A 27045-nucleotide genomic window follows, 5' to 3' on the forward strand; every position below is an offset into this window, starting at 1 on the left:
AAAGCAAAACTGGGTTTTAGAGCCTGAATGAAAGTTTTAGATCTATGAAATAGCTTTCCATAACATCTTTAATCACTTAAAATGGAGCTTTACACAAGGTGTTATGCTAAAATTACTAACAGCAGTCCCATCCAAAAATGAGTTTGCAAAACACAAAATTCTGGGCAACAACTCCCTTATACTGCTCACTTTCCCCACTTCCCAAATCAGCCATACAATCACCAAAAAATATCAATAATCACACATTCAAATTCCATATCAAGGCAGTCCAAGACTATATTCAAAAATACTCTAAACAACCCACATAATATTTAAGTTTCATTTATTACCAACATGACAACTACGGTGCCATCAAATTACTTCTAATAAGTTGCAGCCATCACACCTTATTAAAATGATCTATAACAGCCCAACAATCAAACATACAATGCATAATCATAACTTCAATTTAACACAAGCAATCACACACTATAAGTTGCCCTTAAATGAATTACAACTTCAACTTGATATGTCATATGCTTTCATTTTCATTTTTTAATAAGCAACAATAACGACCACCACATTAATCGATGTTCATCCATTATTTTTAGTTTAGAACAACCCTAATATGTCCTAAATATTAACATATACAAACCCTTCACTTTTAACACATAATTCATGACAATAATAGCAACACGACAATCAACCCAATCTAATCAAACAACTCCAAATCTGTCCATTTTAATACCAACTCTAATCATGGGATTTTCTTGCTTCCAATTTCATTTAACACAAGTTAATATCTTTATTATAGCATTATTGGTAAGTTAAGGCAGCCCAAATTCATAACACTCAACAACAATTCCAATCCACATACAACTACTACATTTTCCAATTATCCTTAATGATCCGTAGTCGTGACGTTTTATCGAAACAATCCTAAAACAGCCCAACCAACATTTAATACAACATAAAACCTTAATTATCATTAATCTTCCAAGCTCAACATGAACAACAATAACATGTCAAAACAGCCCCTAATCAACAACATAAAGAGACTCAAAATCTTGCGACGACTTGTGAACATACCAAGGAGACTACATATGATTTTACACCTTATGTCGTATTAATTTTTCTTTCAATTTTTGTGAGCCATAGCAGCAGCCACATGTTAACAACATCACCCTCTTATGTGCAAGGAAAGTACATTAACATCATTTAACTCCTACAACAGCCCACAACCAATTACTACTCTAACTCAAAATATCAAATTCTTCCATCTCCATTATATAATCAACCACAACAATAACATCAACAATAGTTATAACTAATTCCATCATTTTCGAATTAAGGCAGCCTATTAGTTTCAATCAACACAATACAAATTTTAACTCCTTATCCTTCCAATCAACAAGAACAATAACACACCCAAAACAGCCCACAACAAATTCAACCTCAACTTTAACCATTTACTTTCCTTTATTCTCATCACTTACTTCATATCTATAACAATCAAATACTAAATAAAATTAATTTATCATTTTCATACCAAAACAGCCCCAACGTTTCACCAACACTTCAGTATCAACACATATGATTTCATACATTTATAGACTCACTAAACGTTCAAACTCACCCAAAATGTATAGAAAATGACCCACTCTTACCTTGACAAGTTGGCTCCTTAACTTGCTGAAATTTGAGGGATGAAATGTTAGGCTTTCTTGCTGCCCTAAGGACTCCATCCTTGCTGCCATGACCTTGAATAATTATCAAGTTTGGAACTTCTCCATGATCTGCCATGGTTGAGCCTCTTTCTCTCTCAAAAGCTTAGGAAGTTTGGAGAAGATGAGAGTTTCTCTCTCTTTCTTGAATCTTCTAGAATTGGAAATTATTTTTGGCTGATCTTTTGATCAATAAGAAGACATATGCTGCAGATTTTTTTAATCCACAAAGAGACCAAGTGGCTGCCCAATAAGCCTACTTGTCCCCTACTAATACATAGGCCAATCAAAATTGGCCATGTGGCAATGTGACCACTTTTCTTTCAATTATTAGCTTAATTCATCTTAATTAATCTCAAATTCCCACTTAATAATTCAATCATGGTTAATTAATTTTTAATCTCGACTAATATTTCTATACTGATGGAAATTTGCAAATAGGTCGAGCCATTTTAAAATTCGGAATTAAAAATTCACAGCCAACACATTTGTTCAGTAAAACAGTCATATCTCTTGATTTCGATATCAAATAAATTCCCACAACCTATGATTGGAAAGAAATCCAATTATCTACAACTTTTATTTTATAAGGTTTCTCAAATTTCCGAACCATTATGGCGTTATGGTCTCCCCAAGTTAGATTGCCCAAAACCGTAACTTAAAAATATCTTTTTGGAGGGCTTACACTTGGATTTGGCTCAATGGTCCTCTTTGAGTTGTGTTTAACTTTTTACATATATTATCCATATAAATTATCATATGTTCTTTTTATAAAAATTTCATTATGTGGGATCCACCGCAGCTCACGGTTAAGCCATCTATAGCCATAGTAAGAAAAATATTTTCTGGGGTGTAACATGCACGGGGGTTATAGTAGATGCCATCATGATCCAGATTCGGATCGTGACATTTTAATTTTTTTGAGTGTTTGACCGGCCAACTTAAAGTCATTTGTTGCTTAAAATGAGCCCAAAAAATAATTTGGTCTATTTGGCTTAGCTTATCTAAAAAAACTTATAAGCATTTTTTAACTTATAAGTTAAAAGAAAAAAGTTGGGCTACCCCTAGAGATGTCAAAATGGGATTGACCCATAGGGCCAGCCCAATCTAATTTTTGAATTAAGTGAGCTTGGGCTAAATTTTTCAGCCTATTTAGGAACGAGTCTTTTTAACCCAGCTCATAGACTTAACCTTCGAGCCTCAGAGGTAAGCCCGTGGGTCGTGACTTTTAAAAATATTTATTATATATGTTTTAAGTAGTGTTTTGTTTTGTCAAATCTTCAGCAACTAGGCAATTAAATGTATTATATCTATGAATCTTTGATATCTTTTACTTTTGTGTTTATACTTAATTTTTTTATTTCTCCTCTATTGTCAAGTTTATTAAAAAGATGATCATGTAAGGTATGTTGTTTTGATGAATCTTATGAATGTTGACTGTTATATCTTGCCTTTTAAATTATTTGTCATTCGTTGTTCCCAACTCAAAACCTCAACCTTTATTCAAATAATAGTTGATAATAATTCAAATATAAAAAAAATAAACACATGATAATCCAAAAGGAAAATTTAAAAATCAAAATATTACAAGATGTGTTTTTGACATTTTTGAAAAGTTCAAACAAACCCCCAAAAAAGAAAGATAGATGACCTTTTAACTTACCGGCTTCAAACAGTTAACGGTCCCACACGAAAGATTTGTAGCGTCCGGTACGAATGAATTGTAGAGAACGGCAGACCTTATCTAATGGACGTTGCAACAACAGCAACGACTCACTTTACTATTCTTCGGCAGCCGCAAATGTTGTTTGCTCCTAAGTCTCGATCTTTGCCCGACGCTTGCAGTGTATATACTCGAACATTCTCTTTTCCTTCTGGTAAAAGTAAAAGCCGGAGCAATCATCATTTTCAGCACCCCACCAAGTCCAAGTATGGAGCTCTGAATTGTCTATGCTGCTCTACCGATTCGAATTCACGTCGTGGTTTCGGTCCGACTGACGGCAACACTAACAAGGTATTGCTTATCATCTTTCGATTCTATCTTCTGCAGTGCATTAAAATTTCATTTGTATGATACTTATCTCAGACCCGATTGATTTCACCCTTGTAATTTTGTTTGCTACTTAAATTCAGGGCAAGAATTCCGCAACTGCCAGAAGGCAGGCCAAGGGCACAGTGCGTCCGCAAAGGTATGCTTCTCTTTCTTCCTCTGTGGAACTTCTTGTTTTAAACTAGAAGTTGTCTTGAATGAAAGGATGTATCCTTATGTAACTTCGTAACCACCAATAACTACTCTTGTCTATTTAAATACAATTGGTCTTGCATTTTGAAAGTATTTAGACTTTTGCAGCAAATATTTTCTCTTTGCAACCTTTCTCCAAAACTCTCTTCCTTGTCCAATGTTTTGTTCTTGAAAGTTGAAAGAACAAGTTGATGTGTCTTGTTTTCGGAAGAGGAATTTCTCCATTTGCTTAGTGTAGTCATATGTTTTTTTTTCATAAAAAAATGTCATATCGCTAAAGCTGTTTGCTTTAATTTTTTTGCAATCTTGTGAAGGAGATGGAACAAATATCTCATCAATTTGAAACATTTTTCCAATTTTGTGCTGAAGTTAGAACTCAATTTAATATTATTTTTTAAAATTAAGGAGTGATTATGCTAAAGAATACATGTTAGAATCATTTTTAGTCCTATGTGAGAACATGAGAATCTCCATTATTCATCTTCTGTTGATACACCTTCTCAAAATATAGTTGTTGAGAGGAAGAACAAACATCTACTTGAGACAACCGGGACACTATTATTCCAAACTAAGGTTTCTAAGCAGTTTTGAGTCGATGCGGTTTCTATGACTTGATTTCTGATTAATGGTATGTCATTTGTCATGCTTGCTGGTGGTATGCCTTATAGTGTTCTCTTCCCAAGTAAACTATTTCTAGTGAAGCCTAGGGTGTCTAACCTTTCGCTTTCTATGATTTTCCACCGTCGAAATCACCTCTCTAGTTGCTAGCCAAGAGAATAAACACACCTTCCTCGGCACATGCACTATCCAAATTGCATCTCATGGAAACACACCCTCCTCCCTGATTAGAAGTTTCTCATAGAAATATTTAACAGAGAAAACTTCATAATTCCCCAAACCTCACCACAGAGCATCAGGTTTATCCACCGGATTGACCCATCCCTTAAACCATCAATGTGGGACTCTTCACACCTTTAACGAAATATCATACTTCATCAGAAAAAGAAACTGAAAAATCATTGGTGGCCCGGTTATAATTGCTTCATACAAAGAAATTTCCAAATATGTGCAAGCAGGCAATGTAGGAATTTACAAGGATAATGTGATCTTTGTTTCTTATCTGGTGCAATGGACTTTTCTAGTGGTCTTGTATTTTTGTAAGAATAAAGTCCAAATATACAACAGTATGTACGTGAAGACCTAACTTAAGTGGCGATATAGAATGGTCATTTGAAGTGGGAGATATTAATTTAATTTGAATGATACATGATATAAGGAAGAAGTTTCACATTTATTTTCCCTTCTCTCATCTCCTAGTGCTTTAGAAATTGTGTGTATTATTCTCTGAACTTGTACCTTAGTGTTGTCTAGAACTGCATGTTGATGTAAATAGTGCATGAAGTCAGCTTATTGTAGTTATTATCTAAAGCTTTTGTTTACTCTTGCAGGAATTCATCTACCCCACAGTCCGACGACATCCTTAATCGTTAGTAAACCACCCTACCTTGCATGCTGTGTAGTGTGTAGTTGGGTAACTTTTTGTTTGTACCTGTGGTTTACTGATTTATAATTTAGAGAAAATAGAAAAGTTTGTTTGATTAGATTTATAAATTATTGGATGCATCAAAATATTTAGCATTAAACGAATGTTATACATTGGGAACTTTCAAACCTAAAACAAGGCATGCCAAAACTCTTTTTGAAAACATAAAAATGTAAATGAAACTAGGTATGTATTGACACAGACGAGTATACCTTAGATTTATCATTTTACTTTCACGATCTATGCAACAACTGATACATGGAGTTTGAGTCACATCATGAGAAACATTTCTGACATAATTGATTTTCAACTTTCAAGAATACCGGTAATGAAAGATATGATCTGATGGAATACGGATGTAAAACTCTAGCCCTGATAGGACTTGGGTCTCTAAAATTGCTTTATTTTACATGTGGTATGCTATTTCTGGATAGGACAATGTGAGATTAGAAGATTAAGTGGTGAAAGAAAATAGAGCAACTGCACATGTAGTAGTGGTTGGTTGTGGTCAAAGAATATCTCGGGGGAGCTAGGCTTTGAAGATCTAAGCTCTATAAAGCTGACACATGAGAATCAGATTTTCATTTGCATTGGGTAAATGTGTTCTTTAATCTCTATGAACCTACAAAACATCTGGAGGTTTACACCCAATAGCTTGAGGAGAAATATTAATGGCTAATAGTATCTTATCCCTTGAAACCCTTATAGTGCTTTAATAGTAAACTAGTCCTCTTTTAGATATTCAGCTCATGTTTTTCCTTAATTTTTATATTCTACAATTTGACATTATGTAGTATACCTATAATGTGAATCTGCAATTCAACAAACTCTTCTCTTTCTTTACAACTATGGAATAGTGATTCATCTTTTAATTATGATACTTTTAAGTATTAATTTTTTTAGAAAATGCAGTTTTGTCATTAAAATGCTCGAAAAGGCTTACATTTTCTTATCATCTTTAATTTGCTTTTGCTAAAAATTGAGTCTTATATGTTTCACTTGAGTATTAATTTTTTTAGAAGGCTTACGATAAAGTTCCACGAGAAATACTATGGAGATGTTTGGAGGCTAAAGGTGTACCAGGGGCGTACATTAGAGTGATCAAGGATATGTATGAGGGTGCCAAAATCAGGGTAAGGACAGTAGGAGGAGACTCAGAGCACTTCCCAGTTGTGATAGGGTTACATCAAGGATCAGCCCTTAGTCCGTTTTTATTTGCCTGGGTGATGGATGGATTGACGCGACAAATTCAAGGTGAGGTGCCATGGTGTATGCTTTTTGCGGACGACATAGTTCTGATCGATGAGACTCGTAGCGGAGTTAACGCTAAGCTGGAGGATTGGAGACACCCTGGAGTCTAAAGGGTTTAAGCTGAGTAGGACCAAGACAGAATACTTAGAGTGCAAGTTCAGTGAGACACCTCAGGAGGTTGGCGCGGAAGTTAGGCTTGGTGGCCAGGCCATCCAAAAGAAAAGTAGTTTCAAGTACCTGGAGTCTATCATGCAAGGCAGCGGGGAGATTGACGACAATGTCACACATCATATTGGTGCAGGGTGGATGAAATGGAGGCTTGCTTCCGGGGTGCTCTGTGACAAGAAGGTGCCACCACAACTTAAGGGCAAGTTCTACAAAGTGGTTGTTAGACCAACTATGTTATATGGGGTGGAGTGTTGGCCAATTAAGGTCTTACGTTCAAAAGATGAAAGTAGCCTAGATGAGAATGTTAAGATGGATGTGTGGGCATACCAAGAGTGACAGGATTATAAATGAGGCTATTCGGGATAAGGTAAGAGTTGCATCGGTGGAAGACAAGAAGCGGAAAATGCGACTTAGATGGTTTGGGCATATGAAAAGGAGAGACACAGATGCCCCAGTGAGGAGGTGTGGGAGGTTGGCTATGGATGGATTCAGAAGAGATAGGGGTAGGCCGAAGAAATATTGGGGAGAGGTGATTAGACAAGACATGACACAGTTACAGCGTACCGAGGACATGACCTTAGATAGGAGCGTGTGGAGGACCCACATTAGGGTAGAAGGCTAGTACATAGTCATGGTATTCTACCCTATTAGTAGGCACTTTAGCGCACTATAATTTCCTTTGTGGAGGACTCAAATTAGGATAAAAGGCTAGGTGATTCATCCTTTGCACCATAGTAGTTGTAGTTCTGCTCATTGTTTATTGTTGATTTATGCATTGTATTATTGTTTATAGTTGTGGCTCCGTTGCACTTTGACTATCTTATTTATCTTATCTTATTTATTTATAGTAGTTAATGCATCTTTCTTTCCGTACCACTCTATCATGACTTTCTCATTTTTTTTGCTATTCCTTGTTTTCATCTTGTTTTCGATATGCTTGTCCTTATCTGACTTTTTATCTTGTTTTCCTCTCTTAAAGCCGAGGATCTTTCGGAAACATCCGCCCTACCTTTCAAGGTAGGGGTTAGGTCTGCGTATACTCTACCCTCCCCAGACCCCACATTGTGGGATTATACTGGGTTTGTTGTTGTTGTTGTTGTTGTATTAATTTTTTTAGAAAATGCAGTTTTTTCATTCAAATGCTCGAAAAGACTTACATTTTCTTATCATCTTTAATTTGCTTTTGCTAAAACTTGAGTCATATATGTTTCACTTGTTTGGAGTCCTAGACCACCCTATAGAAATATTCGAGAATAACTGAGCAAAATGGCTGGCCGAAGTGGGTGATGACAATTCTGAAAAAGCTTTGAGTGGGGTTAGGGTTCATTCATATTGGTGGGGAGGAGTGTGAGTGGCTATAGAGGGAAATTGCGGAGGGAGAAGTGAAAAGGGCGGTGGAGGGTTGTGTGGGTGACAAAGCTCTAGGGCCTGATGGTTTCTCTTTGGCTTTTTTCCAGTACTTTTGGAATACGGTCAAATCTGATGTGATGGATACTATTGCTGAATTTCAGGAGAGTGGTGAATTTGAAAAGAGTTTGAATGCTTCGTTTGTTGTCATTATCCCTAAATGCAAGGGAGCTTCATTCATGAAGGATTATAGACCTATTAGTTTGGTGGGAAGCATTTATTAGATCATTTCTAAGTGCTGGATGAGATTGTGTCTACTTTGCAAAATGCTTTTGTGGAGGGTCGACAGATTTTGGATGCAACTCTGGTGGTAAATGAAGTGGTGAAGTTTAGGAGAATGCAAGGAGTGTCAGGTGTGTTGTGCAACTTGATTTTTAGAAGGCCTATGATCATGTAAATTGGAGTTTCCTAAATTTCATCATGATTCAGATGGGATTTGGGGAAAAATGAAGAAGATGGATCAGATTTTGCATTTCTTAAGTGAGGTATTCAGTTATAGTGGATGGCAATCCATGCAGGTTTTTTGGAAGTTCCAGGTCCCGAGACAAGGGATTTTTTATCTCCGAGTTTGTTCATTCTAGTTATGGAAGCTTTGAGCAGAATGATGGACAAACGTGTCAGGGAAGGTTACTTAAAGGGATTTAATGCAACGATTGCGGGTGTTGGGACAGTTTCAGTTTCCCACTTTTGTTGCAGATGATACTTTTGTTTTTGTGATGCAGATACGAACTAACTGGATCATTTAGGTCAAGTGCTTACTTGATTCTAGGTGGTGTCAGGCCTTAAAATTAACCTAAGTAAGTGAGATATTTCCAGTCAGAGAGGTGGTTGACATTGGGGTGACCGCTTAAGAGTTGAACTACAGAGCGGGGGCTCTTCCGACTACCTATCTTGGATTACCGCTAGGAGCTTTGTGCAAAGATGTTAGTGTGTGGAATCCGGTTCTTTAGAGGGGTGAGAAGAGATTAGTAGGGTGATACAAAATATATTTGTCCTAACGCAAGAAAGAGGTGCTTATCAAGAGTACTTTATCGAGTATTCCCACCTACTTCATGTCTTTGTTTCAAGATCAAACTTTGGTCACTAGAAAAGTGGAGAGGCTACAAAGAAATTTTCTTTCGGATGGGTGGATGGAGCAAAGAAATTTCATTTGGTGCAGCGGAAGACTGTCACATCTCCTAAAAAATGAAGAGGTCTCAAAATTAAAGATTTGGCGATTTTAACAAAGTTGGGCAAATGGCTTTGGTGATTCGGGATGGAGGTAAGACTTTTGGAGAGGGGTGATAGTTGATAAATATGGGGGTAATGAAAGGGGGGATGGAACTAGAGATGTCACTACACCTTTTGGGTGTGGTTTATGGAGGAATATAATGAAGGGATGGGGATTATTTCAGCATAAATATCTCATTCAAGGTTGGAAACATGAGAAGAGTTATTTTTTGGGGACATAGCTAGTATGGGGATATCTTACTGAAAGATAATTTTCAGATTTTGTATAGAATGACATGCCGAGGAGATTTGACAGTCTAAGAAATCAGGGAGACACATGATGAAGAGGCTTTTTGGGGTTTGAGATTTAGAAGACATTTCTACGATTGGGAGGTGACCGAGCTCCAAAGGTTGATGGCCCTCCTTCACATGCAAATAAATCCGGTGGATAAATCTTATGTTCCGTGGTGGGGTTTGGGGGATAATGGAGTTTTCTCCATTAAATCTTTCTATGAGAAACTTCTAATCAGGGAGGAGGGTGTATTTCCATGTGATGCAATTTGGATACCACAGGTGCCGAGGAAGGTGTGCTTTTTCTCGTGGGTAGCTTACTAGAGGGGTGATTTTGACGGGGGAAAATTTTAGAAAGCAGAAGGTTGTTTGTGTCAATTGGTGTTACATGTGTTAGAAGGCGGGGGAAGAAGAGGATCATCTTCTCATTCATTGTGTCTTTGCCATGAGATTATGGTGGGACAGGCTACAGTGGTTTGGAGTTTCTTGGATAATGCCCAAAACAGTGAAAGTTGGCAGAATAGATCAAGCCCCCCCCCCTCCCAAAAAATTTTTTTTGTCAAGTTTTATTCAATGCACCCCTAAACATTGCATTGGCCTAATTATCCCCTTGAACTTGGTAATTTGATAGTCTCAACCTCTCTAGATGTTGATGTAGCAAAGGGCGTGAATGCACTTCCTTTTAGGTGCGTGGGAGGGAAAAAAAAAAGGGCAGCCCGGTGCACTAAAGCTCCCGCTATGCGCGGGGTCCGGAGAAGGGCCTGACCACAAGGGTCTATTGTACGCAGCCTTGCCTTGGAGTCAACTTCTAAGAGGGTATTTTTTCCTGAATGTGTTTTTTATTCTTTTTCAAATGCAATGATTGTTTGTTTATATATATATATATTATTTTTTTCTGGATCCAAATAGCTCGCATGGTCTTAATGTCGGTTATGGTTATATCCCACATATGTATGGTCCTTATGATGTTTTAAAAAGACTACTCCTATCCTTTACTTTGATATGATACTCTTATGGTTTAAAGTGCTTTGACCTTTCTTATGCCTACGTATGATTTCATTACTTCTCTTATCATGCTATTTGAAATGGTCATTTGCACAACATGGTTTTAATTATGCATTGCATTGCATACATACTTAGTACATTCAAACGTACTAACACATACTTTATTCCCTACATTATATCACAATGTAGGGACGGATGCTCCATCTTATTCTTGTGGCTAGTCGGCGATCCATTTGAAGAGTTTGTGGTGAGTCCTCATGCTTCGAGGGCAAACCGAGTCATTCCTTCTCTTATTGTCATTTTTAGACTATGTTGATGTTTTGAGACTATCCTATGTCATGTTATTACTTTCTTGAGGGTGAGCTAGGAACATGTCCTAGTCCCGCCTATGTAGTCAAGTATAGGCATGTTGGATAAATGTGTTAGGAGTCTATGTTGTCTTGATTCTCTCTAGTTATGCTACATCTTCTTGGACTTTTATGAGTTTCCACTTATTTGTTACCTTATGTATGCTTATGATGTGCTAAGATGCTTGGTTGGGGTTTCCTCGGGAATCCTAATCGCCGTATCACATCTATGCCCTAGTTTGGGTTGTGACAACTTTCTTGATGAGGAAATTTATGTTGAGCAGCCTGAAAGATTTGCAGTAAAAGGGCATGAAGATGAAGTGTATCAGCTTAAAAAAGCTTTGTATGGACTAAAGCAGGCGCCCAGAGCTTGGCACAACAGGATTGATGAGCATTTGGTACAGCTGGGTTTTAGAAAATGCCTTAGTGAAGTTACTTTCTACATTAAAGGCGATGAAATTAATTTTATTGTTATTTCACTATATGTAGATGATCTGCTGGTTACTAGAAGCAATGATGAACTTGTTAAGAAATTTAAAAAGATATGCAGCAGACTTTTGAGATGACGGATTTGGGAGAAATAGTGTATTTTCTGGGAATGGAAATCAAGCAAGAGCAAATTGAAGTGTTCATCTGTCAAAAGAAGTATGCAAAAGATATTTTGAAAAAGTTCAAAATGAAAAATTGCAAAGAGACAACTACTCCAATGTGTCAGAAGGAGAAGTTGAGCAAAAATGATGAAGTTGAAAATGTGAATGAGACTCTTTACCGGAGTTTGGTTGGATGCCTCGTGTATCTTACAACAACTAGACCCGACATTTTATATGTTGTAAGTCTTCTATCTAGATTCAGTAATTGTGCAACTGCCACTCATTTTAAAGCAGCTTAAAGGGTGATAAGATATGTTAAAGGAACATTGAGTTTTGGTATCAAGTTCTCTGCAAATCAGAAGTACGTGTTGCAGGGGTATTCCGATAGTGACTGGGGTGGCTCTTCCGATGACATGAAGAGCATTTCGGGTTATTGTTTTTATCTTAGTTCAGGGGTATTTTCTTGGTGTTCTAAAAAGCAAGAGATTGTTGCACAATCTATGGCTGAAGCTGAGTTCATTGCAGCAACAGCTGCTGCAAAGCAAGCCTTATGGCTTAGAAAGGTGCTACTTGATATGAATTTAAAGCAAACAAAGTGCACAGAGGTGTTTGTGGATAATCAAGCAGCTATTGTTATCTCAAATAATCCTGTTTTTCGTGGGAAAACCAAGCATTTCAACATCAAATTATTCTTTTACAGAGATGCACAGAAAGAAGGATTTGTTGAGTTAAAGTATTGCAAGACGGATCTTCAATTGGCGGATGTTTTTACCAAAGCCTTGCCAAGGAGCAGATTCGAATTTCTCAGGGAAAGACTTGGAATTTGCAGCAACTGAAGCAAGGAGGAGTGTTGATTAATTGCCTCAGTTACTGCAGTAACTAGTCAAACAGAAGTTGCTAGATTTTCTCCAGCTTTTTAGCCATCTTCAGTAGTTCAACTTACTTTATGTTTTGTAGGAGTTAGCTGTTATTTTAAGTAGTTTATTTATCATGGGATCATGTGCAAAGTAGTTGCTGAAATATAGGCTCTAGTTGTTACATTTTTCCTGTATTTAACACCATTTCAGTTCAATGAAAAATCATCTTTCCAGCAAATATTTCTTTTCTTCTTCTTGCCTTTATTTCTGTTTCTAGAGTTGAAGTTAAACTTATAAACTCCAACAAGGGCGTTATTAGGTTAGACCCTCAGTAGAAGGAAGAAAAGCGAAAATGCATGAGATGTTGCTCCACTAGCCTTTATGTGGATCCTTAGGAAGATAGAAATTGGAGATTTTTTGAAGAGAACTTCTTGTGAAAATTGTAAGATCTTTGAAGAGGAGATTAGCTTATAAGGAGAACTCTGGATTTTTTTATAGATAGTTTTCTTTGAAGAAGACCAAACGTGTTCTTAAACAAGAGACACGACATGTTGGGAGACAAATCGTAGAGCTGTATGCTCTCGGGAGGAAGGTAGTCGAGGGTCGAACCCCTCTAGCCTTTGTGAAGAATATGTAGTCTTGTAGCCTAAGGACTCTCCTATTAATGAATTTCCATTCTAGATAAAAGTAGTATCTTTGATTTTTCTTCCTGTCATCTCCATGCTAGTTAAAGTAGGTCATTTGTGGTTCCAATGTTCTGGTAAATTGTTTTTGAACCATGAGATAAAGCTGGCTTGAAGAATTTTTTTTGTTCCACGAAACTAACAATATAAATAAAAACAATCATTATGGTTTAAGCTGTGATATATTGCTCGAGTACATGATTGCTTGATGTGTTTCCGACACTTAGTTGAATCTTCTGGAAATACACTTTGAACCCCTGAATATGTTAATAGATTACTGTTTGGATTGGATCCGATTTATTCCTGTTGAATGCTTAATAAACATTGCAATCAAGTATTCCGATGTTTTTCTTGCCAGTTGTGTTAGCAACATTTACAATTTGTTGTTTTATATGTACAAGAGCTCAGATGTGCAGCAGTTTCGTAGTGTTGTATGATTGGTGTTTGTTTATGTTTTCTAGTTTTCCCTTCCGAATTTTTCTTTTGATTCCTTGCCTCGTCCCCACTTGTCCAAATTATTTGAAATCACACATTCTTTTGGATTGTAAAGTTGATTCTTCTGGCTAAAATACATATGCTTTGGAAGCTTATTTCTAATTCAAAATGTGTGACTACATTCTTCTGCTATCATACTAAGTGGTCTCTTAAAGGTTTTTTCCCCTGTTATCTCTTGTTTAAAGTGAGGTCTGACTTCTGAGTAATAGATGTTGTAGAATATACAATCTAAGGCTCATTATCATGCAGACGCACTGAACTCTACGAATGATGTCAGAAAGTCAAAAAGTGTGGGGTCAGATCTCCAGTTTGAGGAACGGTTGCAAGCAGTAAAAAGGTGCTACTACTTTTTAGAATGGTTTCTTTCCTGCTGGTTTTATTATTTATGCTTATCTGCAGTAGCTATCTTCCTTATAAAATTAATTTTTGTTGTATGATTGTACTAACTTGTCGTTTTAAATTTTCTTATTGAGCCAATTATCTGTTCATATTGTATTGAAGTCCAAAATTTGATGACGCACAAAAGCAGATGAAAGAGATGATTTTTCATCATTGTATGTGGTGTACTCATTAGACTTCATATACATGCAAGTAGCCCTCGTTTCTATTCTTCATCATATCATCTCATATGTGGATAGTCACAACAATGAAAACATACTAGTGTACTCCCAAAAGTGGGGTTTGGGGAAGGTCTGATGTACGCAGACCTTACCCCCTACTTTTGTGGGTAGAGAGGATGTTTCCTATAGACCCCGGCTCAGAAGAAGTGTAATCAGACCAGAATATAAAGGAAATAGCAACCCCAAAATTAGCAAGATAAACAAAGAAAATGAAGTAACAAGTAGTAGTAAAAACAGTGAATAAGATACTAGGCAAATACTAGATAAGATTTACTAATTAAGGAGAAAGATGAGACGAGAAGACTAGCCCTTTGCCTCTCCTACATAAAAGTACTACAACACGCAGCTACCTACTACCCTTCTACCCTAATCCTCGATCTCCATACCTTCCTATCTAGGGTCATGTCAATGTGATTCAAATTGAAACTCTCTCCCTAACCACCCTCAACCACCCGAATAAAAAGGAGGAAGTAATACGTACATAGATTAGGAGAGATTCTGTCAACAGTGTTGTCCAATCCATCAGCTGGTAGTGGCCATCACTACTTAATGACCTAGTATGAAAAACAACCTTGGAACTACTTGATCATGCTTACTACAAGTGTCACCAACATTTTGCATTCCAAACAAGGGATTGAATGAATAATCACTGGTAACAAGTGCCACGATCAATTATTGAACATCTGGTTGCAAGGCAAACTTTGTGCAATTTCAACTTCTGAGTTTATGTTCTAGACTATTTTGGGATATTTTTGGTTCTTGGATAAAGTAAGCTGCTTTGACAATGTAGGCATGTTAAATCTATGTTGTGTCAACTATTGATGTCTAGTTTCTTACTTCTTGGACTTCTTGTTTCCATCTTTGGGAGCTATGTAGCTAATTTTTTGATGAAATTATCTTTTTTTCTCTTTTCTTCTTCATCGATGAAAATATGTTTCATTGACTAAGATTTCACTAACTGGTAGGTCGGCGCTTCAGCAGAAGAAAACAGAGGAAGAGAAAGCAAATGGAGCAATTGACTATGATGCTCCGGTTGAGTCCAGAAGTACTACAATCGGACTGGGTACCAAGGTAGTACTATAATGGAGGTGACACATACCCATATTGATCCAGTTGATTTAATTTCTTCATATGGTCACTAATAAGATTTATTCCTAATTTAATAGATTGGAGTTGGAGCAGCTGTTATTGTATTTGGACTCGTATTTGCACTCGGTGACTTTCTTCCCTCTGGAAGGTAGATTCTGGTGCTTCCAGTTATGCTGGCTATTTGTTATCAAATAGATCTCATCATTTCCGCCCTGGTTTTCTTTTCTACTCTATCCAGAGGTTACAACGTTTCATGATTTGTTTGTTGCTTATTTCTATTTATTTTTTTCCCTTTTTGTTTTCAATATATCCTAATGAGGCCATTGGTCCAGTGTTAGTCCCACTGAGGAGATTGCCAGCAAGGGTAAGAGAATTGCTGAAGATGAGAGAGCTAACCTCCTGGTAAATTGTTTTCCGTCACACTGAAATTAATATTTTTATAGTGTGCAACTATAAGGAAGGTTAAACATGCTTTTGAGTTCAGTTGAAAGTTGCTGCAGAAAGAGGCAAGATTGGTGAAGCACCTATTGCCAATCCCTATCATCTCTTTATCTAATGTACTTGCATCTGTAGTTTTCATTGCTAGTCAGTAAGCCCAACTTCTCTCTGATATGAAAGCATGAAACAGGTCCATATGGAGTTAAATGAATATTTAGGATATAAAATGTGCTATTCTAGCAATTTCTACATATAGAAGCTTTTTAGAAAAGAAAACTATTAGCAATATGTTAAATTCACTCAATTTTGTATAAGTGAAGAATTCACGGGTGCCCTATATATTGTTGAAATGTCATCAGATTTGATGCTTTTGCAGAAGACGCTTCAGCAATTTGAGGCTACACTGGCTTCATCACCAGAGGATCCCATCTCCCTTGAAGTGAGTTATTTGTCTATGATGTAATTTAAGATTTCTTTGTTTGTAATCCTATGCTTACAGTTTCAGAATTTCTCTATTCTCTCATCAAGAGCATACCTACTTAAATTTAGCCTCCTTAGAGTTGCATAAACTTATGCTCGGGGTCTAGAAATTAATCTTATTGCTTAAGGAGGCAAAACCTTTTTGCAACTTAAACATACCTCACACATCATTACTGTTGCTCTCTTTACTTTAAGATTGAGTTGCGATATGAAAAGCAACTATGTTAGCTTTTATCAGATTTTGGAACCTTTAGATTAGTCCCCTTCTTGAAAAATATTGGAGAAGAATACTATTGAATTGTATCTCTACATTATTACATTAACACCCTATTTATAGACACTAAACTCCTCAACTAGGACACTGTAATCCTTTTCCAAGTAGGATTCTATATATTATTCCTATTCCTATTCCTAGTAAGATTGTATATACTTTTCTTGTTTCTATTCATATTCTAACACTCCCCTCTAGCTGGTGCATATAAGTCATATGTATCTAGCTTGTTATAGATGTAATTAATACGAGGATCGGTGAGGGACTTGGTGAAGATATTTGCAAGTTGGTCACTTGACTTCACAAAATTGACAGTCAATTTCAATGTGCTTAGTCTTTTCATGAAATACTGGATTTGATGCATTTGATGCAGAATGTTGTAAAACACATAATGATCAGCTCCACTATAAGTCATGCCAAACTCTTGAATTACTGTGCTGAATTTTCCAAACCAAGATCTAGAAGACTGTTTCAGTCCATAGAGTGACCAGTATATCGGCATACAAGGCTACTAAACTCCACCTGAACAAAACTAGGTGGTTGCTCCATGTAGACTTCTTCACAGTGCAGCAGTCGCCGGAAAGTGCTCAAAATCCAGTATAAAATATATGGATCGTCTTGGAATCAATAGATGAGTCGATATTAAACAGAAGGCACTGAAAAAACTGGCCAGAACATGCTCATGCGTTTAGAGTATAGGATTTGATGGCTGAAAGTGGTCACAATCTGAGAAAGAGATATATGGGTAGGGTCGGAATGATGGCACTGGAAAATAAAAACTATATGGGTAGGGTTGGAATGATGGCACGACCCTATACAAATAAGAAAGTAGTCACCAGAAAGATGGCACGGTGCTATGCAAATTGGATATGTGAAAAGCAGTCACTGGAAAGATGACACGGTACTACACAAATTGGATATGAGAAAGTAGTCACCGAAAAGATGGTACGGTGCTACACAAATACTATACGAGAAAATTGATCCCGGAAAGATGCACTATGTTACGCAAATTAGATATAAGAAAGTAGTTACTAGAAAGATGGTACGGTGCTATGCAACTCAGTATGAAAAAGTAGTCCGAAAAATGTACGGTACTATGCAAATTAAATATGAGAAAGTAGTCACCGGAAAGATACACCATGACCTAACTTTTGCTAATAATCATTTGCCAGACGGGTGGCATATATGGGTAATAGCCGTCCACCGGTAGTGGAAACTCTTTGATTTTCTACCAAGATCGTAGAGGCACTGATATCATGTGAGAAATATTGGAGAAGAATATTATTGAATTGTGTCTCTACATTATTACATTGAGACTCTCTTCCCAACTAGGACACTACATTATAATCCTTTTCCAAGTAGGATTCTATATATTATTCCTATTCATATTCCTATTTTTTTAGTAGGATTGCATATATTATTCTTGTTTCTATTCCTATTCTAACACCCTTCACTTGTAGAATGTGTGGTTTTTGATGTCATCCAATCCAAAACCACCTCTTTTTAATTTTCACTCTGCAACTGTGCAAGTTTTTCTAATGGATTTCAGGGAGCTGCTGTGACCTTAGCAGAACTGGGGGAGTACAATCGAGCCTCTTCCCTTCTTGAGGAATTGATTAAGGTTTTCTTTTGGCTGATGTATTTTTTGCCTATCAAGAAATTGTTCTATGTCCATATGAATATCACGAAATCACCTGTTTGCAAATGCAGAAAAAACCAAGTGACCCTGATGTTTACCGTTTGCTTGGAGAAGTCAAATATGGACTGAAGGATTATGAAGGAAGTGCTGCTGCTTTTAGAATGTCTTCCATGGTCAGTAGCTTATAAGCTGGATAATATGCCTATTCTGGTATACTTTATTACTTTAAATAGTTATCATTGTTTATAGTGCGTACCTCTTTCGAAACCTCATATTCTTCATTCTTTTGTAGCTCGCTTGTGTGGATGAATGCTAATTTGCAAATAGTTTACCAAGGAATCTAAGCATCTTCCTACCCTGAAAGTTAACGGATTTATATATATCAGTTTTTTCATGTTAGTAGACCATACCAAATCCCACAAACAAAATGTTTATTAGAGATTCTTCACCTCTTGCTCTTAGATTAAGTTTTCTCAGCACTTACACAAACTCGAATAACCTGTTAGGATGCTCCTACAGGTATCCAGAACTATTGATTTTGAAGTTCTACGTGGCCTTACAAAAGCACTGATTGCCACGAGGAAGCCAGATGAGGTTGGTTGGTCAATCTGCTATTTCCTCTTTTTAAATTGTTCCATTGCCTGCACTACAAGACAGGAAATGATTCTCAATTTCTTTGTTTTAGTTAATCACTTTTTTGAAAGTTTAATAGTTTATGAGTTCTGATAAAAATATGAAGATGTTGCCTTTGTTGGAATTGAAGCAGAAAAGGGTATCCATATTTACCATTGTAACCACTCATAAGTAGAAAAGTGAGTCCTAGGAGTATGGATAAGTGAATATTATTCATTGAGATTGAGTAAACACTGTCGAAATGTGTATAGATCATTTGTGTAAAAGATACTATGTGAAATTGAATATGTAAACTGCCTTAGATATGTTAGCCTTTCGCCAAGGGTATGATATTTATAAACTTTTTTCTCCTCTGGCACCTGCTATCTTTCATGGACTCTTTATTTGTCTTGATGCACCTTTTAGCACTGCTCTGTTACACTGACTCTTCATTTGTCTTGATGCACCTTGTTGAAATTGGATATGACATACATATTTGGTGCTTCTCATGGATCCTTCAAAATATACAACAAAGTATATTTATTCGTATCGGATCCATATACATGTAAGAGTGCATATAACATAAGGCACCTGAAATCAGTTAAGAGGATTGGTGTGATCTCTTAAAGTTGACCAAATTTCAGCAACTTATAATGTGTGAAAGAATGATACTTAATATGGGATACTATATTTGGAGCTTATTGGGGAACATGTTATTGCATTTTGAAGTTTTGACATTTTGACAATTCAACTCCCCCCTCCCCCAACCCTACTCTCTCTATTTGTAACAGTGTTATCAATGGTGAAAAGCACAAAAAAGCTCTATGGTCTGTTGGGCTTTAAGCGCAAAGCTCAAATAAAGCATGGAAGGGGCAAAAATATTACTAATATATATGTTTAGTCCAAGACTAATAATTTTAAACATGAATGACAAATATATGACCAAAGAAGTTGAAACAAAACTATGATTAAGTGAAATATCGATTGTTTAGTGTCACTTCTTTAGAAGAGGCTCATTGGCTTGAAAAGTTTTCCTTAGAACCTTGATGACGACACTAAAGCTCACACAAAGCGAGGCGAAGCACTCAACACGTTTTGAGCCTCTCTTCAGGGCTTAAGCGTGCTTAAAGCGCGCCTTTGACTACACTAATTTGTGATGAGTTTGATGTTTAAAGCTAAGTAAAATCTATTAGTTTCACAATGCCAGTTTGCTCACTTTTAAATCTGATTATATAACCGTTCTTTAGTTTTAGAGTAGGTTGCTTTAAATAATATTTTCATTTCTAAGCCTACTCAGTGATCCTATTGATTCTTGTATGTCGACTTGCCAACTTTGTTGGTAACTATTTCACTTTACTAGCTAACATTCATTGACAAAAGAATAAGGTGACGTATATCCGAATAACATTCACTGAATTTTTTCAACATAAGAGTAAAATTGAATGTGAAAGATTCATTGAAAACGGTAAAGATGTTGAATGTTACTCAACGTTGTTGTAACTTAATACTCCCTTTGTCCCCATTTATGTGGCACATTTTTCTTTTTAGTATGTCCCAAAAAGAATGTTGTCTTTTTTATTTAGAAACTATATAATGATAAAACTATTATTCTACCCTTAATGGGATTATTTATAAGTCACACAAATGTCTAAGAATTGTATTAAACCACAAGTTTCAAAAGTCTTCCTTTTTTTCTTAAATTCCGTACATAGTAAAACAGTGTCACATAAATTGGGATGAAGGGGATAACTAAATGGTTCTACATTGGACGCTCGAGTCCGAGAAACTTAGCTGTATACAAATGGTACCCCAAAAAGTAGTCAACCTTACAAAAGACATGGTTTTCTACGAAATACATCCAATCTTCTACACATAAAGGAACCTTGTAGGTGCACTGAAAGTAAATAAGAGAAAAGAGGCTACTCCACTCCTCAAGTGAACAAGATCTTTCTACACCATCAAAATCTCTCATGTTCCTCTTGTCCAAACAATCCACATTAATGATAGAGGTGGAACATCCCATTCCCTTCATATTCTTTTTCGTCTTCTGAAAGCCCAACTAAACATAGTTTCTTTCACAATGCCCGACATCACCCACTCAAGACCAAACGACCTCAATAATAACCACCACAAATAAGACGTTTGTAATAGGAGGTTATTCACATCTTTCCCTGAGTCTATTTACACAAGAGGCACCAACTAACATAAGTAATCTTTCTCAAATTCTCTGCTATCAAAATCACCTCTCTCAAAGCTAACTAAGTGAAAAATACGCTTTTCTCGATAGTCAGTACCCTAGGGATCCAAAACAAAATGTATGGAAAGGTTGGCTCCTCCTTAACCAAAAGCTTCTCATAATAGAACTTAACAGAAAAGACACCGCATTCCTTATCCTCCCATCTCCATACATCATGACTATCTTATGAAATCTGTTGATTGTGAAGCAAATGCTGAAATTCTTTCACCACTCAGTCTTGCAAGTTCCTCCTAAACCTCAAATCCCACTACAGTTCTCCTCCTTGTAGTCTCCACAAACGTTGGATTGGCATCTCCTTTTGGCATGAAATTTTTATCTATGTAGACATATAAGTCTCAAAGTCTTGTACCCACACCACCTGTCCCCAAAAGTTCACCTTACCCCCATCACCCACCCTGAATGAAATGAAGAACCTTGCGAGCATTCATCCATGCCAGCAAAATTCATACTGGGTTGACATATCTGCAATGTTGGTATCTCTTTCATTGGTTCATAGTCAGAAAACTTTATGACATAAAAGGTGATAACACCATTGTGCCAGATGATCTTCTTTTATCGAGTTTCTCTATCATTCAGTCATGTCTAAGATTGCAAAGCACCCTTCTGCAAGCATGATAAGCAAATGGGCATTTATCATCTTTTTTGCTATAATAACATAATTAAAACTGAAATCCTTTATGCGGTCATTTCAATATGTGGACTTGATATGGATATCTATCTTTTTTAGGCTGTTCAAATGCTTTTGGCATCACGCAAAAGTCTGAAAGAAGAAAAAACTATTGGTAGCAATGATGGAACCAAGAACAGTGAAATGAAATCAAAGTCAGAGGTAGACCCAATTCAAGTAAGTTTAGCATGTCAATTCTGATACTCCCTCGGTCCTGATGTGTTTGGTACAATTGAGTAAACAATATTTTCTTGAAATTGTAATTAGTAATAATTTTTATCTAGTTTAAACATGTAAATTTTATCTCAAAATATAACTTCGCTTTGAAACTTAGATTTGTTGACACTTTTACACTGAACCCTGTAGGAAATAATTGTTAGGCTGTATCATGTTTCCACTAACTCATCTGATAGCCTGTAAAACTTTCTTCATTAATAAAAGGATAACCACATGGATCTGAACATAGGAGCAAATGTAAGAGAGTGAAAGGAATAGCAAAAATTAAAAACAATAGTAAAACTCTAGTTAACAATGCAAGGATTGTAGCACTCTCTTGCTTGAATGAATGCACTCATTGCGCAGTTGCTTTTTGTTCCTTTTCTACTCCCTTTTCAGGTTGACCTGCTTCTTGGAAAAGCATACTCAGAATGGGGCCATGTCAGCGATGCCGTGTCTGTATATAATCAACTCATTTCTACCTATCCTGATGACTTTAGGGGTTACTTAGCGAAGGTTCTTTCCATCTGGTCCATATTTTACAGCGATGGTTATTTGCATTTTTTCCGCTTAAAATTTGCGCATTAAATGGTCTACAAAATTTTGGAGAACATTGTGGACGATCCAAAATTTGTGTTTTGTGCAACTATTAATCTTAGTTGTGTAATTTTTAAGTTTAATTACAAAACAAATATTAGAGTTCCTAATCTTGCAAAGCTTAGTTTTAATGTGGAGATAGTAGAGATAAGATTCAAAGATTAGTGTGAAGTGTGGCAACAACAACTCTATACCCAGTGTAATCACACAAGTGTGGTCTGGGGGAGGATTGTGTGTACGCAGCCTTACCCCTACCTTGTGACGGAATAAATTGTTATTTCTCATCATAATATCAAAGTAGTGTAAATGAATATTAGTCATTAAGTCTATATTTGACTGTAAATTTTTCATATATCTTTCAAATTTTTTGAATTGTCAATTATTGGGACTTATAATATTTTTTACATAGTTTACAAATTTATAAATTTCAATTCAAAAAATTTGAAGATTTCATGCACAAATTCCGGTCAAACTTAAATTGTTTGACTCTCAAAAAACGAAATGTACCACATAAATTGGGACAGAGGGAGTATAATATCTTGTAGAATAGGAAAAAAATTCATGACATGATGATTATTTTTTGAATTTTGATGTTTTTATTGTAAGTTTATAGATTTCTTCATCTCGATTTGTGCAGGGTATTATTTTGAAAGAGAACGGAAATGTTGGTGATGCTAAGCGGATGTTTATACAAGTGAGTATATGAATCGCTTTATGAACGGTCTCAGACACCCTTCCCACAAGTTGACACCATGATAAATGCTTCCTTCTATATTGTTGGTCATTAGTTATGGTGTATTAGTACTTCCCAGATATGATAAATGGTTCACCCTTCTATTGTGAAGATTTTTGGTTTTGCATTCTCATAGCCATTGTGAGAAATAATGGAGAAAAATATTATTGAATTGTGTATTCTACATTATTACACTGAGCTCTATTTGTAGACACCATATTACAATCCTTTTCCATTTAGGACACTATATACAATTCTATTCCTATTCTTATTCTAACATTCTCCTCTAGCTGGTGTGTACAAGTTATGATGTGTTACTTCATGTCTCATCGAGGTAAATCACCTCTATCAACTACACTTCATCAAGTACCCCCAAATAGTTCTTTATCCTCTTGCCATTTACTTTGAACCTTTTATCGTCTTTGTACTCGAGTTCACTGGCTCCATGAGGGAATACTTGAGTCACTTTAAATGGTCCTGACCACTTGGACCTCAACTTTCCAAGGAACAAATGGAATCTTGAGTTGAACAACAAGACCCAATCTCCCTGTCTGAACTCCCTTGGGAGTATCTGCTTGTCATGATAGTGCTTCATCCGGGCTTTGCAGAGCGACGAGCTCTCTTAAGCTCTCAACCTGAACTCATCCAGTTCATCCAAACCTTTAGTTAGAGGTTTGTTCCCAATTCAAGTTCAACTTATTCAGTGCCTAAAGAGATTTGTGCTCAAGCCTCAGGGTTAGATGACACGCTTCTCCAAACACCAATTGATAAGGAGACATCCCAATTGAAGTCTTATATGCAGTCTTGTACACCCATAGTGCATCGTCTAGCTTCCGTGACTAATCCGTCCTGTTTGCATTCACTGTTTTGGACACGATGCTCTTGATCTCACGATTGGACACTTCCACCTGTCCACTTGTTTGCGGATGATAGAGAGTAACAACCCTGTGCTTCACCCCATACTTCTTAAGCAACAAACTAAACAGTCAGTTGCAGAAATGCAACCCGCCCCTTTCCTCCAGGACTTATAATAGCTTGTGGAGTGTCAAACCTGCTGAAGATGTTCTTTTTCAAGAAAGCGTTGACACTCCTTCCTTCATTGTTTGGGAGAGCTACTGCCTCCATCCATTTTGACACGTAGTCAACATCCACCAAGATATACTTCTGTCCATCTCACGAAAGGGTCGTGAAGTCAATACCCCATACGTCAAACAGCTTAATCCAATAATAGGGGTCGGAGGCAGTTCATGTCTCCTCAAAATGCCTCCATATCTCTGTATCACATGCTTTGACAAGCCCAGGAATATAATGTTCCTCCAACTTGATCTTATGCGTGCGAATACCCGGAGGAATACCGATGATGTCAGCTATAGACCAGCCCAGAGCTCTTCTATGCACTCTCAGAACCAAAAGCACTGATGCACTATCAGATTTGAGTCTCGTTTGACCAAGATATGCATACCTCAAGTGAGAAGGAAGAGGCTTGAACTCTAAGACTGCTGGCTTGTTGATAGATCATAGATTTCTTTGCTGGTGGAGACTCCTTGTTCTTTAGATCAAGATCAGGCCTTTTCGGTGCAAAAGTGTAGGAACCCATGCCCGTCAAAGCATTCACTGTCTCCTCAAAATCTCCCTGACAAAGTTCATGATCATGCCTGTCAATGTTTCAACCACAAACTGTTCTGCAATGTCAGCCTCTACTACAACAACAGTGCCAATAACAGAGATGACACTCATGTCTTTGGGATGCTTCATGAATCTGCACAAATTGAAGATTACCTCTTCATTGTTCAACCTGAATCGGAGCTCCCCCTCGACATCAACCAAAGCCTGTCCAGTTGCTAAGCATGGCCGTCCCAAAATGATAGGGACTTAAAAATCAATTAGTACTTCTAAATAATTTATGTTCAGTCACCTCTATACTCTCTTTCCCCTCGTGTCTATGGGAGAACATGTTTTGTTCATAACTTAGCCCTGGGAAAGATAAATTAGGCCCTCGTGCTCTCAAATGTCTTTCGTGGTTATTCTTGGATTCAAAGTTGGTATTGTTGCTACTCACCTGATCTTCATCGGTATCTTATGTCAGCCGATGTCATATTTTTTTCGTCTCGGCCTTAATTTACATCTTCTAATATGGCTGAGGTCTTACATGTATTTACTTTTGAGGAATCTAGGATTACTTCTACATCACCAGCCACTACATGACTACTCTTGGCTTATCATCATCGTTCGTGTCCAACATCAGGCCCAGGTGATTCACATCATGTGCCGTACCCTGCACTTACTACTGACATGTTTCCTCCTAATCAATAAATTGCACTTTGAAAAGGTATCTTGGAAGGGTGAATTGTAAAACCTAGTTAGGATAAACTAGCAAAGGGACTAACTATGTAATCAGGATCACTAGGATCTTGTTTCCATCTCTGAAAATCACATGCTTCATATTTTGGTTTTTCCATGACCGCCCTTTGCTTCATATTAGTTTAGCTGTGCTCTTTATCCCATATACAATTTAGTTATTGACAATGCATAGGTTCCAAAACGGCAGTGTCATGATAGGCCCTGTATGTTTCTACCTATGCTGCTCGAATTCTCCAAAATGTCCGCACCTATGTCGCATCTTCTAAAACTGCAGTTTGAGGATCCGACACTAGTACAGTGTGTTTTGATGACAAGATATTCAACATCCAAGTTATGCTACAAGTTTATATGATCTTTCTGTGATATCGGCATGCTTGCCTAATTGGTATTGGAGACAGAATTCTAACTTGTCAAAATTCTCTCTTAACCTAAAAATTACACCTGCAATAGCTTTTGAAATTTTGTAAGAATTTCCCCTTTAAAACTTGGATTTATATAATTTATCTTCTAACATGACAGTTGATGTCGCAGGCAAGATTCTTTGCACCAGAGAACGCTAAGGCGCTTGTTGATAAGTATTCAAAATGATTTCCCCTGAATAGTCCTTTGATCACCCTGGCTGTTACACTATTGAGATGGATCAAACAGTAGCTTGAATTGTCCAGCATCAGAGAAAAGTTCAGTAGGTCGCGAATTTATGAATTATGAGATTCTTCTGCAACTGAGAAGTAGTAATGGATGACAGTTTCCAACATCTACTTCATTACTAATAGTTGGGTGCTACTGGATGCATATTCAAGATATACTAGTTGTGTACACATAGGATATTTCTTTTTGATTAATGTGGCACGTCGGTTAAAAAGCGCTCTGTTTGACATTCAGTGTACACTGAGGTTGGAATTACCTTTATTCCATTTTCTCTTATTACTCAGTTGCTTTTTTATGATATACGCTAGGTCAGCACTCAGCAGACTCCTTAGGTGATCCATGAAGTTAATGTTATTGACTCAGCAAAGGGCTTTTCCCTTACTAGTCAAGTGATAAGGTAGGGCGCTATTCGACAAAGAAAACAAACTTTAGAAAAGTGGTTCAGGTAGCTTAGTTAGATTAAAGGACTGAAAATCCTTGTGTCAGTGGTTCGAATCCACTTCTAAGTATAGGCGAAAGGTCCAAATTATAGCCGAAAGCGAATCAGATTTTGAAATGAAAGTGAAAGAGCTCTCCTATACTATATGGACGTTTTTTTGACGGTAGGGTATATGGACGGCTTTTTG

General features: G+C 36.9%; 1 protein-coding gene across 2 annotated transcripts; it reads left to right on the forward strand.

Annotated features, from left to right (window-relative positions):
• Window positions 1-3374: 3374 nt before the first annotated feature.
• On the forward strand, window positions 3375-26702 carry LOC129896978 (uncharacterized). 2 transcript variants are annotated; one of them, XM_055972982.1, is made up of 15 exons: window positions 3375-3717; window positions 3837-3892; window positions 5394-5431; window positions 14041-14128; window positions 15377-15482; window positions 15578-15648; window positions 15833-15902; window positions 16315-16377; window positions 18239-18310; window positions 18400-18501; window positions 18848-18922; window positions 21925-22041; window positions 22480-22596; window positions 23315-23371; window positions 26291-26702. In XM_055972982.1, exons 1-15 carry the CDS (start codon window positions 3451-3453, stop codon window positions 26357-26359), a joined length of 1368 nt encoding a protein of 455 aa, XP_055828957.1. In that variant the 5' UTR covers window positions 3375-3450; the 3' UTR covers window positions 26360-26702. The 2 variants fall into 2 exon arrangements, with proteins under 2 accessions (XP_055828957.1, XP_055828958.1); XM_055972983.1 differs by having other exon boundaries at window positions 3390-3717; window positions 26303-26702.
• Window positions 26703-27045: the final 343 nt, after the last annotated feature.

The sequence above is a fragment of the Solanum dulcamara genome, chromosome 7 (assembly GCF_947179165.1).
Source record: "Solanum dulcamara chromosome 7, daSolDulc1.2, whole genome shotgun sequence".
Classification (NCBI taxonomy): Eukaryota; Viridiplantae; Streptophyta; class Magnoliopsida; order Solanales; family Solanaceae; genus Solanum; species Solanum dulcamara.